Consider the following 13,940-nt stretch of genomic DNA (forward strand, 5'->3'; position numbering starts at 1 on the left):
ATATTAATGTTGATGGTTATTGACTCAGTTTCTGCACTGAAAGCTGGGAAATGTGGTTTCCTTCAGGTCCACTAGAATCAATTTAATTTCAACATTGAATATTTATCCTGGCATTACTTCTTTATTGTCCCATACTGGAAGCTCCAGTTTTCTTTAAACAAAAAAATACAAAATTCCAGTTTAATTTGCTTTTAATTAGTACTCTATAAATGTTCAGTCCGATTTGTGTCTCAGATACGCTTATTGAAAAAAGACACATATTCTAACTCAGTGTAACTAATGCTTAACAAGTTCACATTACTCCTGTCCTTTCAGAATCTATAGCCAGGATTATAAAACTTCAGAGCCCACTGGCTTTATGATCACTTCATCAATTTCTCTGCCCACTTTTAAACGTTTGTGTCTCTGAGTTTCTTGTCGGTTTTATAGATACTAATATGTCTGAGAGACATTGAGGTGTAATTTCCGATACAATGTGTATTATGGGAACAAGAAGTTTAGTCTGAGTTAGAAACACAAACAGCTACTTCCCTGCAGCCAGATCACCATGGCAACACAGATTAGACATTCCATTGCCGAGAATCATCTCATTGGAAACTCAGATCAGGTCAGGGAAAAGGACATGATTTTTCAGTGATTTACCACAATATAACATTCAATCAGAGTGAGTGTGAAAATAGATTAGGCTTCAAATGTGTGATGCTTATATCCATAATTGTGAAACTGTCAGAAATAACAGAATTAACAGCAACAGGAGAGTGTAGGGTGAATGTGAAAATTACTGAAGAAAAGTAACAGCTGTGAACCATGGAATGTGTCCTTGTAAATCACAGATAAGAGAAATTCCAGCTGTCTTTTCCTCACTTGCTACCAATTCCCAGCAGAGAAAGCAAAGAAGAGTCAAGGGCCAGAGCTGGTTGTAAGAGTAAAGGAATACTGATGTAAGGGGGCAGTTGGGACTGCAGCCACCAGAGATCAAGCTCAGGGTGCTGAGGTTCCATCCAGCAGCTGACCCTGTGTATGTTCACTCTGTTTGATGGATCCATATAAGATACAATAGAGGACAGAGAATCTGCTCAACTTTCTCAATAATGTGTGAAATTGCTGATGCTAGACAGTCGAATTTGGTGAGTAATAGGACAAGGTGTCAGTTAGAATCGTTGGGGATAGTAAGAACTGTCGATGCTGGAGTCAGAGATAACACAGTGTGGAGCTGGAGGAACACAGCAGGCCAGGCAGCATGAAAGAAGCGGGAAAGCTGACATTTTGGGTCAGGACCCTTCCTGAAACGTTAACTCTGATTTTTCCTGCACAGATGCTGCCAGAGCTGCTAAGCTTTTCCAACAACTTCTGTTTTTGTTCCTGATTTACAGCATCTGCAGTTCTTTCAGTTTTTATTTCGCCTTGCATCAGTGGTGAGCAAGTTGTTGAAGAGAATGCAGAGGGACAGGATTTACATGTCTTTGGAAAGACAAAGAATGATTATGGATAGTCAACATGGCTTTGTATGTGGAAAATTGTGTCTCACCAACTTGATTGAGTTTTTTGAAGGAGTAAGGAAGAGGGATGATGAATGCAGAGTGCTGGACGTGATCTATATGGATGTCAGTAAGGCGTTCAACAAGTTTCCTCATGGTAGACTGGTTATCAAGGCTAGATCACACAGAATACAAGGAGAACTAGCCATTCAGGTACCAAACTGGCTCAAAGGTAGAAGATTCAGAGGGTGGTTGTGCAGGGTTGCTTTTCAGACTGGAGGCCTGTGACCAACTGTGTGCCTTAAGGATTGATGCTGAGTCCACTGCTTTTCTGCATTTATATAAATGATTCGGATGTGACCTTAGGAGGTATGGTTCGTGAGTTTGCAGGTGACACCAAAATTGGAGGTGTAGTGGACAGCAAAGAAGGTAACCTCAGAGTGCAACTGGAATTTTGATCATTGAAAACGTTAAGCAGTGATCCAGTTGAGGTGTAGATTTGTTTTCAAGATATTTCATTTGCAGAGGGAGAAATTATTGACATTGTCACAATGTTTGGTCACCACAGAACACAGCTTTCAGATAATTGGCAAATAATGCAGGGTGAAAATGTGAAGATTGTTTTACTCAGCAATTTCCGAGCATTTGGAACAGTCTGAGCAGCACATGGATACAAATGCAGCAGTCATTCTCAAAATAGAATTGGAATTTAACTTTTTAAGGAAAGATATTGGCTATGGGCAAAAGGCAGGGGAGTTGTGATGGATTTACAGCGTTTCTCGAGTGGTCGAGTACAGCCCCAGTGGGCTGAATGGCCACTAGCCCCCTGCGCTCTGTGACACTGCACCATTCACTGAATTATAAATCTCATCCCAGGGGTAAGAAAGAGGGAGGATCCTATCACAACGTCACAACGAAAACCCGACTGATTGACGGCATATCACTGACCAATAGGTGAAGGGTGGGCGGGATTGGCTGCTCAAGCGGGACCTGCTGGTCATCCAACCAATAGGGGATGATGAGGGGCGGGGCGAGCAGGACCACACGTGATCATTAACGCCGATGGCACGGTGTCGCAATGACTGATGCCTGAGTGAGTGCGAAATGAGAAGGGTGGGGAGAAACAGCGGAGACCGGTCGAAAAATGGAGTCACTGCGGACTCGGAGGTTTTACGAGCACACGGTGTAGATTGCCAAACCCAAATTAGAAACTCTCGGTGCCGCATTTATAGCAAACGGGAAAACGGCTGCGGGCCTCACGTGGTGATCGGCCTCGGGCTTCTGCCGCCATCTTTATTGGGGGCAAGGTGCAGCAGCGCGCATGTGTCTGTTCCATTCTGGTTGAGGGCGGGGCCGTTTGAAGTGGAGTATTTACATAGCAACCTGAAACCGAGAGAAATGTTTGTCTTTTCTCGATTTTCATCCTGGACTGACAGCGATTTTTCTCTTGTGCACTCATTTTACAGGATATTAATTAAGAATAATTTGCAGACTGGAATATCAAAAACGTTCTGGTAGTCAGAGGAGTCATCAGGATCTGAATATCATTGGCATTTAACTGTCGAAAGAAAAAGGTTTGTCTGTGTGAAAATATCTCCGATATATTTGTAACTCGAAAAACAGCAAGATGTTCAATAACAGAAGTTGCTGGAAAAGCTCAGCAAGTCTTGCAGCATCTATGAAGAAAAATCAGAGTTAACGTTTCCGGTCGGGTGAGTTCTGAGGAAGGGTTACTGGACCCGAAATGTTAACTCTGATTTTTCTTCACTGATGCTGCCAGACCTACTGAGCTTTTCCAGTAACTTCTGTTTTTGTTCCTGATTTACAGCATTTGCAGTTCTTTCAGTTTTTATTTAGGAAGGTGTTCAAATTCGTGGTTAGATCACCCCTGGGTTATGTGCTCGGTTCTGGGGCCTGCAGCTGGGGAAGGAGGGTCTGAGAGGGTCACAGAATGATCCAATTACACTTTGTCTGTTTGAAACAACTGTCATATTTCGCCCCAGTCACCCACTTCATGGCTTAACCTGTAAATTCCTCATTCTCAAATACCTGCAAACTTCCTTTTAAAATTCCTTATGGACTAGTACCCTTTTCATGTGGAATGTTCCAGATCCTGACAACTCTCTGTTGATCCTGAACCCGTTTGAAGCCCATGTTGAGTCTGGAGCGTTATAAAAGGCTGAACTGAAAGATGAGATGCTGTTCCTTGAGCTCCCGCTGAGCTGAATTGGAACAGTAGAGGAGGCTGACGTCAATGTATGTGTGGGCAGACAGTTAAAATAACAAGGCCGCACTGTGAGTGCACCTTGGCTCAGTGAGAGTGCATTGGAGTTGGGTGAAAACAGAGAGTGAGGTGAGACATGGAGAAGCTGAAGCAGAAAGATTGAGTGTGGTGCTCAGTCTTAGTTTGCAGTTCAGAAAGTGATACAGTCCCAATGGGAACAGCCAATTAATAAGTATACCTGCAGAAGATTTTCTTACAGTTTTCAAGCTTAATATATCAGCTCCTGTAAAGGCAGTGGTTTTCGATTATAACAGAAATGTTTGAAATAAAGTAAGATCCTTAGCTCAATTAAATTCTGTTGAAAGAAGTAACTCTGTTAATTTACAAAGAAGTCATGACAGGAGACCTGAGACCGTTGGCATGTTCCTCTTGCACAATGTGGGAATAGAGGGAAGCTTCTGGTGTCGCTGACCACGACATGTGCAGGAAGTATGTCTATCTGCAGCTACTGGTTAACCGCTTTTTGGAGCCAGAGCTATGGTCGGATTCACTGTCAAGCATCCGTTGCACTGAGAATGTCGTGGACAGCACATTTAGTGAGTTGGTCACGCCGCACATGACCATTATGCAGGCAGAAAGGGAATGAGTGACCTTCAGATAAAGAAAAGGCTCAGGAAGGAAGTGCTGGAGTCCCCAGGGGCCATGCCCCCCCTCAAGCAGATTTACCATTTTTGATATTGTTTGGGGTGGCCTTGGTGGTGAGGAGTCAGCAACAGTCAAGTTCATGGCACCATGGGTGGCTCAGCTGCACAGAAGGGGAGGAAAACAAGTGCCAGGGCTATAGTGATGGGGGAATTCAATAATCAGGGATACAGACAGGCACTTCTGTGACCGTAGACATGTATCCAGAATGGTATGTGATCTCCTGGTGCCAGAATCAGGGATATCATGGAGTGGCTGCAGGACATACTAGAACTGGAGGGTGAATAGCCAATGGTCGTGGAACACATAGGCACCAATGGCATAGCTAAGCAAAAGGATGAGGGCTTGAAAACTGAATACAGGAAGATAGAAGAGACATTATTACATTTGAAGTCCTGTATTTTAATGTTAGACTTATTCCCAATGTCACATGCTAGCAAGAGCAGGAATATGAGGATAAATCAGATGAATATGTGGCTGAAGAAATGGTGTACCAGAGAACAGTTTAGATTCTTGAGGCATTGAGACCATTTCTGTGGGCGTTGGGACCTGTACAAGCCTGGGCAGAGCTGGGACAAACCTCCTCATTGACCTTGTACTAGTTTCTTGGGTGAGGTTTTCCAACAAGTATGGCAGAGGAATGGGAAACAAAGTGTAGGCTTTGATGGGTCGGATTCAGATCAGGAAATAGGAGGTAGAATATTACTAGTGATGCATTCAGCAGCTCCGAGAGACAAAAGAAAGGACCTTGAGTAGATTTGTAGCTCGGTTTGTGGATATTGTGCTTGGTTCGTTAGTTTGCAAATGTTTCATTACCCTGCTGGATAACATCATCAGTGCAGCCTCTGATGAAGCATTGTTGTATTTTCTCGCATGTTATTTAAACTCTGGTGTCCATTGGAGTTGATTACCTCATTTCCGGTTTATCTTTGCTGTGGTGTGTATATAGGGTCTTGTTTATTGATGGCCTTCTTGGTGGAGAACCAGGCCTCTAGTAATTCCCGTGCTTGTCTCTGCTTGGCTTGTCCTAGCATCCTGACATTGTTCCAATTGAACTGGTGATTCACCTGTCTGTGTGTATGGACACGGGTCAGTATTGGTCTGTCTTTTCGTTGCTAGTTGGTATTCATGTATTCTCGTAGCCAGTTTCCTTCCTGATCTATCCAATGTAATATTTGTCACAGTCCTTGCATGGAATTTAATATATTACATTTGTTCTGTCCATAATAGGTAAGGGGTCTTTGGTTCTTGTGAGCAGTTGACGTGGGTTTGTGTGCTACTCTGATGCCCAGTGGCCATAGGAGTCTTGTGGTCGGTTCAGATATGTTCTTGAGGTACAGTAACATGATGAGTGTGTCAGGGCATACTGTATCTTCCTGTTGTTGCTTGTGTGACAGCCATCATTGGATCCAGCTGTTCGGGTATCCGTTGTCTCCAAATACTTAGTGGAGATATTCTTCTTCATTTTGGCTTAATTCTAGGTTGCTGCGGTGTGTTGTGGTTCATTTGAACGGTGTTTTTACGCAACTCCATTTGTGGGTGTTGGGGTACTTACTGTTGAAATTTAGGACTTTGTCTGTGTGTGGCCTTTCTGTGTACTTTGTCAGAAATTCCCCATTGGCCCTGCGTTCTGCCATCACATCCAGGAATGGGAGCTGTTTGTTTTTTTCTTCTTCTCTGGTGAATTTGATCCCAGTAAAAATGTTGTTTATAAGTTGGTATGTTTTGTCCAGTTTAGTCTGTTTGATGATGACGAAAGTATTGTCCACGTATCGGATCCATAGCTTGGGTTGGATCTTCGGAAGGGCCATGCTTTTGAGTCTCTGCATCACTGCTTCTGCTATTAGTCCAGAGATGGGTGACCCCATAGGTGTCCCATTGATTTGTTCATAGATCTGGCCATTAAAGGTAAAGTGGGTCGTGAGGCATAGGTCCAGTAATTTCAGTGTGTTGTCTGTGGAGATGGTGTTCTCAGTCCAGTTCTCTCAGTAGTGTTGCTAGTGTTTCTCTTGCTAGTGGTATGTCAATCGATGTGAATAGGACGGTAATGTCAAAGGACACCATGGTTTTGTCCTCGTCTATTCTTATGTCTTTGACGGTTTTGAGGAACTCCTAGGCTAAGTGGATTGAATTGTAGACGAGGTGCTTTAGTCTTCATTGTAATTCCTTGGCTAACCTGTGTGTTGGTGTGCCTGGGAGGGAGACTATGGGTCTGGGGGTTACTTCCAGTTTGTATACCTTTGGGAGGCCATAGAATCGGGGGATGTTTGTCCCTTCATTTTTACGTAGTCTGCTTTGTTGATTTGTCCAGTCTGTTTGAGTCTCTTTAGCATGTAGATGATTTTATTTCCAGTTGTGGTGTCAGGCTTGTTTCTACGTGTCAGTATGTATTAGTGTCTGCTAATAGAGTCTGTGCTTTAGTAATGTAGTCTCATTTTTAAGAATTACTGTCATGCGTCCTTCGTCCGCTGGTAGGATTATGATGTTTCTGTCTTTTCTCAGTCCTTTCAGGGCCTTCCTTTCTGTTGTGTTGAGAGTGTTAAGTTCGTTCCTTCGGTCAGTTTTAGGACCACTGTCTGTCTTATGGCTTGTTGTGTTTCCTCATTGCCGTTGGTCTTCAGTGTGCATTCTAGTGTGGCTAGGAATTATGTCTTGTTAGCGTCTCTGTGGTAGTAATTGAGTCCATGTATTAGTACAGCTTTCTCTGTGTCTGTTAGTTTTCTTTCAGATAGCTTTCTTATCCAAGTGTCTGATCTATGGCTGTCATTTTGGTTGGTTAGTTTGGCTAGTTTTTCTTGGTTTTGGTTTTGGTTTTTTTGTTCACTGACGTTAATGGCTCATTCGAAGTCTGTTGTCCACTGTGGGTTGATTGCATCTAGGTATAGGGATTTTTGGCACATAACTTCCCTGTCATGTCTGTGGATTCGGTTGTGGGTGTCATTAATCATTACCTTCACCATTCTGCGGCCATTGTGCTCTGCTGTCCTATGTGCCTGTGGGTTGTTGATGGGAGGTTTGCACCTAACACTGCCCTGTCGTACCTGGTTCCTGAGGCATCTGTGGAGGAAGCAGAGTTGCTCACGGGTGGTGCTCTGTTGTTGGCGTAGGTTTCCTATTTCTGGGTTCTCCACCAAGAAGGCCATCAAAAAACACATAGAATTAGACCATGTATACACATCACTGCAAAGAAAAACTGTCAATGAGGTAATCAACTCCAACGCACCCCAGAGTTTAAATAACAAGCGGGAAAATACAACAATGCTTCATTGGAGACTGCACTAATGATGTTACCCAGCAGGGTAATGAAACGTATGCAAACTAACAAACCAGCTCGGCGAGCGAACCAACCGCAACAAAAGAAAGGAGGATTAAGTGAGGATAGATTCTCTTTTCATACATCAGTCCTGACATCCCAGGAATCAGTTTGGTGAACCTTCTTTACACTCTCTCAAGAGTCAGGACATCCTTCCTTGGGAAAGGGGAACACAGGTGCACACGATATCAAGGTTTGGTCTCACCAGTACCCTTACAGAAAAGTATTCCTGCTCTTGTACTTGAATCCTCTCACTATGAAGACCAACGTATCATTTCCATTCTTGACTGCTTGCTGCTCCTGCCTATTTACTAAAAGGAAGAGTCACACAGAAAGACAGAACAAAATGCAGTCAGAGTCTTGGATGTAAAATTGTTGAACACCATATCCCCATTGTATCCATGCTGGTCATCAAGCAGTTATTTACTGTAGTCCCATTTTCCAGCACTCAGCATGTAACCTACATTGTGGTGCCTTGTGTGATCATCTAAACATTTCTTCAAAGTTGCAATGCTTCATTCATCTGTTACCATTTCAGATGCTGCCAGACCTGCTGAATGTCTCCAGCATTTTCTGATTTGATCTTGTATTTCCACCATTTTGCTGAAGCACTTAGTATCATAGATTTATACAGCATGCAAACAGACCCTTTGGTCCAACTCATTCATGCCGATCAGATATGCTAAACTGATCTAATTCCTTTTGCCAGCAGTTGGCTCATATCCCTCTGAACACTTTGTGTTCTTGTACCCAACTAGATAGTTTTTAGTTGTTGTAATTTGTACCTGTCTCCACTGCCTCCTCAGGTAGCCTGTTTCATACACGCACCATCCTCTGTGTGAAAAGATTGCCCCTCAGGTCCTTTTTAAGTCTTTCCCCTCCCAACTTAAACCTATGCCCACTAGTTTTGAACTCCCCTACCCTGGGGAAAAAGATCTTGGCTGTTCCCCCTATCCGTATTCCTCATGATTTTATAAACCTCCATAAGGTAACTCCCCAGCCTCCGACATGCCAGAGAAGAAAAAGCCTCAGCCTATTCAGCCCATCCCTATAGCTCAATTCTACAATCCCAGCAACAATTTGGTAAATCTTTTCTGAACGCTTTCAAGTTTAACATCTTTCCTACAGCAGGGAGACCAGAACTGAATGCAGTCTTCCAAAATTGGCCTAACCAATGTCTAATACAGCCACAATATGACCTCGCAACTCCTATACTTGTTGCAATGAAATATGTTCTTCACCACATTATTTACCTGAAACTCCCCTTTCAAGGAACCATGCACTTGTTCTTACCCTTCAATCTCTCTGAAAGGCTATGGGGAGAAAGCAGGAACAGGTTTGAGTTGTAGATTATAAAATGCCTCTGCTTCACATCTGCCTCTCCCACCTGTATCTCTTTCCGTAGTTTTGAGCAAACACTGATTGGTTCCCTTTGCTGAAGGAGATTTACAAACCAGTTTGATTTTAATCACAATCCAGTATTTTCCCTCCGTGTCATCTCCACAACTGACCAGATTAATTGCTGTCGGTTTCACAATCTATGTGTTCTCGTTTTTCCTAATACATTTGATTTGTGTTTGAAAGATTGATTTGCAATTAGAGCCTTCAAATGAAACCACATCCAGATCTGACAGTCACTGTGTTTATCGTAACCTAATTATCTCAGGATTTTGAACATTGAAGGAAAAAGCACCGTTCACAGTGGGAGAAACACATGTCATCTGTGTTCGGAAGAGTCTGTGGAGATTCCTCTGAAATGTCCAAACGCCAGCTCGGTCACATGAGGGAGAGAATGTGGAAATGTGGGGATTGTGGGAAGGAATGTCTTTCCCCATCCAAGCTGGAAATTCACCAACGCACTCACACTGGGGAGAAGCCATTCACCTGCTCTGATTGTGGAAAGGGATTTGCTCGGTCATCCAACCTGCTAAGGCATGAGCGAGGTCACACTGGGGAGAGACCATTCACTTGTTCCCAGTGTGGGAAGGGATTCAGTGAGTCATCCAGCCTGCGGATACACCAACGCAGTCACACTGGGGAGAGACCATTTATCTGCTCTGATTGTGGGATGGGATTTACTCAGGCATCCAGTCTGCAGATACACCAGCGAGTTCACACTGGGGAGAGACCGTTCACCTGCTCTGATTGCGGGAAGGGATTCAGTCAGTTATCCAAACTGCAGACACACAAGCGAATTCATAGGAGAGAGAGACCATTCACCTGTTCTCATTGTGGGAAAGGATTCACTCAGTCATCTAATCTACTGGAACATCAGCGAGTTCACACTGGTGAGAGACCATTCACCTGCCCTGCTTGTGGGAAAGGATTCGCTCGGTCATACAGCCTGCTGTTACACCATCGAGTTCACACTGGGGAGAGACCATTCACCTGCTTGGAGTGTGGGAAAGGATTTGCTCGGTCATCCAGCCTGCTGGAACACCAGCGAATTCACACTGGGGAGAGACCGTTCACCTGCTCTGCTTGTGGGGAAGGATTCACTCTCTCATCTAAACTACTGGAACATCAGCATGTTCACACTGGAAGAAGACGATTCACCTGCTCTGCTTGCGGGAAAGGATTCACTTGGTCATCCAGCCTGCTGCAACACCAGCGAGTTCACACTGGAGAGAGACCATTCAGCTGTTCTGAATGTGGAAAAGCATTCAATCGTTCATCCAACTTGCTGAGACACCAGCGAGCTCACACTGTGGAGAAACATTCACTCAGTTAACTTGCCTGCTGGTACAGCAGCCTTTTAACTCTGTAGAGAGACTGTTCACTTGTTCTGTGTGTGGGAAGGGATTTCAAACTTAACACACGAGTGAAATGACACCCATTGGATCCCATTCACCTGCCATGTTTGTGTTTGCTAACGCACCAGCAAATTCACAAAGAACTACAGGTGAAAGGTTTTGCTTTTACTTACACCAAGGAAGGAACCCCTAGTCATTGGGCTATCTGAACTGATGTTTTTAAACCCTGCTCTATTAAAAGGGCTGATATTGTCGATAAAACGTTGATACAATTGTGTATCTGCAGGATAGTATTTGAAAATAATCACAATGTGACTGTACATCAACATGTTTACATTGGGTAAAGACTGTCCACCTGTATATTGTTTGTAAAGTGATTTTGAGGTTCATCAGGATTGATTAAACAACAACGAGTTCCCCAGTAACTGTCAGCGTTGGATTTTGATGCTATTGTTATCCAAATCCAAACCATCCCTTCTTGCCCTATTTCTGATGATGTTTGTAAACAACACAGGTTCAGTTACCTGTTTGGGATAAAAGTAATACAAATCTAAAACTAAATTGCATCAAGTCTTTTTCTTACCTCTTAAGGCACTCAGAATGAGACAATTAGTACCCTTCACGTGCAGTTGAGAGAAGGCACATCCAGAGTGAGATATAGCATGAAATGCTGGAAATATCATTACAAGTGCTACTGGGGTGTGTGCAACTTAACTTGGCAAGGAGATGGGATCCTGAGAGAATATCCAAAGGGTAGGAAGAAAAGACAAGAATCAGCAAATGAGTAAGGAAGGCATTGACATTACAGGCCAGTTCAGCTACAAGGGAGTTTGACATGGTTGCATGGCATTGATATTAATGCTACGAGAGTTGAGGATACAAATTAAAAATGGGGTATGATAACATTGCTGTCACTGAGACATGGTTGAGAGAGAGGCAGGATTTGGAAGCTCAATACTCCAGGATACAAGGTCTTCATGCAAGACAGTGAAGGAGGCAAAGAAAAGGAGGTGTCACAATAATGTTTAGGGAATTTAGTACAACACTAAGGAGAGATAACATCTTGGAAAACTCCTTAAATAAACCCTTATGGATAGAATAAGGAGAGCTGGCCAGGAGGAAACTATAAGGTAAGTGTAACAATAATAGTGTCGTGATAGTGGGGGATTTCACCTTCCCCAACATTAACTGTGGTTGTCATAGTGTGAAAAGTATAGAGGAATTTTTAAAATAGATCCAGTCCAACTTTTGAAGCCAGGATGTAAAAGTCACAACAAGGAAGAGGAAAGTCCTAGACTTAACCTTAGGTAACAAAGGCAGACAAGTGGTTGAAGTATCAGTGGGGGAGTATTTTGCAGATGGTTATAAAGAATCAGGATTGTTATGGAAAAGGACAAGGACGAGCCTCAAATCAAAGCACTAAATTGGTTGATTTTAATAAGACCAGATGTGATTTGGCCAGAGTGCGCAGGGAGCAGATAATTTCAGGTAAATGTGCAAGAGGGAACTTAAATGGAGAGATAAGGAGCGCTGCAAGGGGAACATGAATTGATATAGCCAGGTAAAATAAAGGAAAATGCTCATTTCCTTTTACAGGTGCATTAGTGGGTAAAGGATAACAGTGGAAAGAGAATTCAGTGGGCCTCACTATCACATATTTCCCCCTGATTCATCTCCCTCACTAGTGAAACTGACACAGAGTATTCATTTAGAACCAAGTCTACATCCTCTGGTTCTACACATAGATTACTGCTGTGGTCCTTAAAGAAATTAGAATCGAGAGAGAGAAGGTTTTACATCATCTGGCAGGCTTAAATGTGGATAAACCTCCAGAGTCAGGTGAAACATATCCTATATCATTGGGACAATAAGTTGTTGGGATGAAATAGCAGGGGCACTTGCAAAAATTTTCAGTCCATGTTAGAGCTGCCCATGGTTGCTGACAGTAACAGTTACTGACAAGGTTGCTGAATGTGCATAAGATATAGATGATAGCATTTAACATTTGAGTAACAATGGTGCCTCTGTAAGACATAGATGATAGCATTTAACATTTGATTCAGCAAACGCATAAGAAATAGATGATAATATAGTCTTAATAGCAACTCCGTAAGATATAGATAATAACATTCAACATTTGACTTGGAATAAGACGTGTCGCGCAAACTCGTTATTTAACCAATAATTCTAGATATAGATTCTGAATTAGTTATCAAAAGGAGGAGATGCAGACCAGACCATGAATAGGTAACAATTAGTCCAGTGAATGCAGTATGAAAGCTGCGCCCCCCCACCCCCTCTCTCTCTGTCTCACACATGAACATTTTCGAACTTCCTTCCTATCTCGGTTTACAAGAAGGAATGTAGACAGAGCTTAGCAGACATTGGAATGTGGATCGATTGAACACATTTAAGACAAAACTTGTTAGCTGAAGAATTCTAACATTGGGTATAACTACATAACTTTGGAACTGATCAAAAATCAATATTCTTCTGTATTTCCTGTAATGAGAAATTTGCAAGGTCCTGAAATCTAATTAATTGGCAGCTAACGTGGTGCAGCTGGCAAATGTTACTTGAATACAGTATCCATTGTGAAAAGCCTTAGAAGGGAGATAAGAATTTGGAAAATATTATGAAGGACTGGGGTGGACCACAAGCCTGTCCATCTCTGTGATTAGCAAGCTTGAACTGTGTTAAGATGCTGTACCCAAGAGCCAATTACAGAGGAACATCTTGGCGCCACTGACCAATAGTAATCAAGGGGTGGGGGTGGATGTGCACTCTAAGTTTAACTTGTGAAGTTAGGACATTCTGAAGCTTTGTGTGTGCTTTTCTGCTGTAACTGAGCTGTAAATCACAAATAAATGTCACCTGATTCCACCCTGCAACCCAGACTTTCATTGAAACATGAGATCTAACAACTTGGTGTAGTCTGGCAGGATCGCTGAAGGAACTGTAGAAGGAACCTCTCTGTAGAATTGAGATGATCTCTGCGCCCATGAAAGTCCAAGGTCAGTTATCTAAACTTGGTGGTCTCTGCCTTCACATGATTCTGAATTCCGGTGGGGTAGGGAGATTTGAGGTCCCTGAAATCAGGCTTCTGCATACAGTGGAGCCGAGGTAATAGTCTCCGACCAAGGCTAATTAAGCTCGACTTGAGACCCATAATTATCCCAGTGGTGGTTGATCAGAATGCAGAACTGCCAAGGATGGGCTGGCCCCACCTGACATATCAGGAGATGAAATTCCACTGATACTAAAGGAATATATAGAGCAACAGTTCAGCTAACCTAAAACCTCTGTGAAGATCAGGCAAAAGTACGATAGCTACAAGGGACAATGGTCCCTGAATGATATTAAAAGGGTCTAGGGAGAAACAACCTGTATGAAAGAGAAAGATCAAGTAAGGTGGTCCCTTGCTCTGATAGGACAGGTCTGACAGCGAAACAAAATTATAAAACACTCTC

General features: G+C 43.0%; 2 protein-coding genes across 4 annotated transcripts in view; both read left to right on the top strand.

Annotated features, from left to right (window-relative positions):
- Window positions 1-2,524: 2,524 nt before the first annotated feature.
- LOC109937933 (zinc finger protein 23-like) overlaps window positions 2,525-13,940 on the top strand; it is a 42,295-nt gene continuing 30,879 nt past the window's right edge. The window contains exons 1-2 of one of the 2 annotated variants that reach the window (XR_007265917.1): window positions 2,525-2,571; window positions 2,945-3,052. The gene's annotated coding sequence lies outside the window, so the exon portion shown is untranslated. Of the gene's footprint in view, window positions 2,572-2,944; window positions 3,053-13,940 lie in introns of those variants that run through there. The other variant, XM_048619131.1, reaches the window with a different exon arrangement.
- On the top strand, window positions 2,945-11,026 carry LOC109937934 (zinc finger protein 239-like). Of its 2 annotated transcripts, none has more exons than XM_048619139.1 (2): window positions 2,945-3,052; window positions 9,384-11,026. In XM_048619139.1, exon 2 carries the CDS (start codon window positions 9,432-9,434, stop codon window positions 10,446-10,448), a length of 1,017 nt encoding a protein of 338 aa, XP_048475096.1. In that variant the 5' UTR covers window positions 2,945-3,052; window positions 9,384-9,431; the 3' UTR covers window positions 10,449-11,026. The 2 variants fall into 2 exon arrangements, with proteins under 2 accessions (XP_048475096.1, XP_048475097.1); XM_048619140.1 differs by having other exon boundaries at window positions 2,946-3,052; window positions 9,302-11,026.

This window comes from Rhincodon typus, chromosome 42 (genome assembly GCF_021869965.1).
Source record: "Rhincodon typus isolate 14 chromosome 42, sRhiTyp1.1, whole genome shotgun sequence".
NCBI lineage: Eukaryota > Metazoa > Chordata > Chondrichthyes > Orectolobiformes > Rhincodontidae > Rhincodon > Rhincodon typus.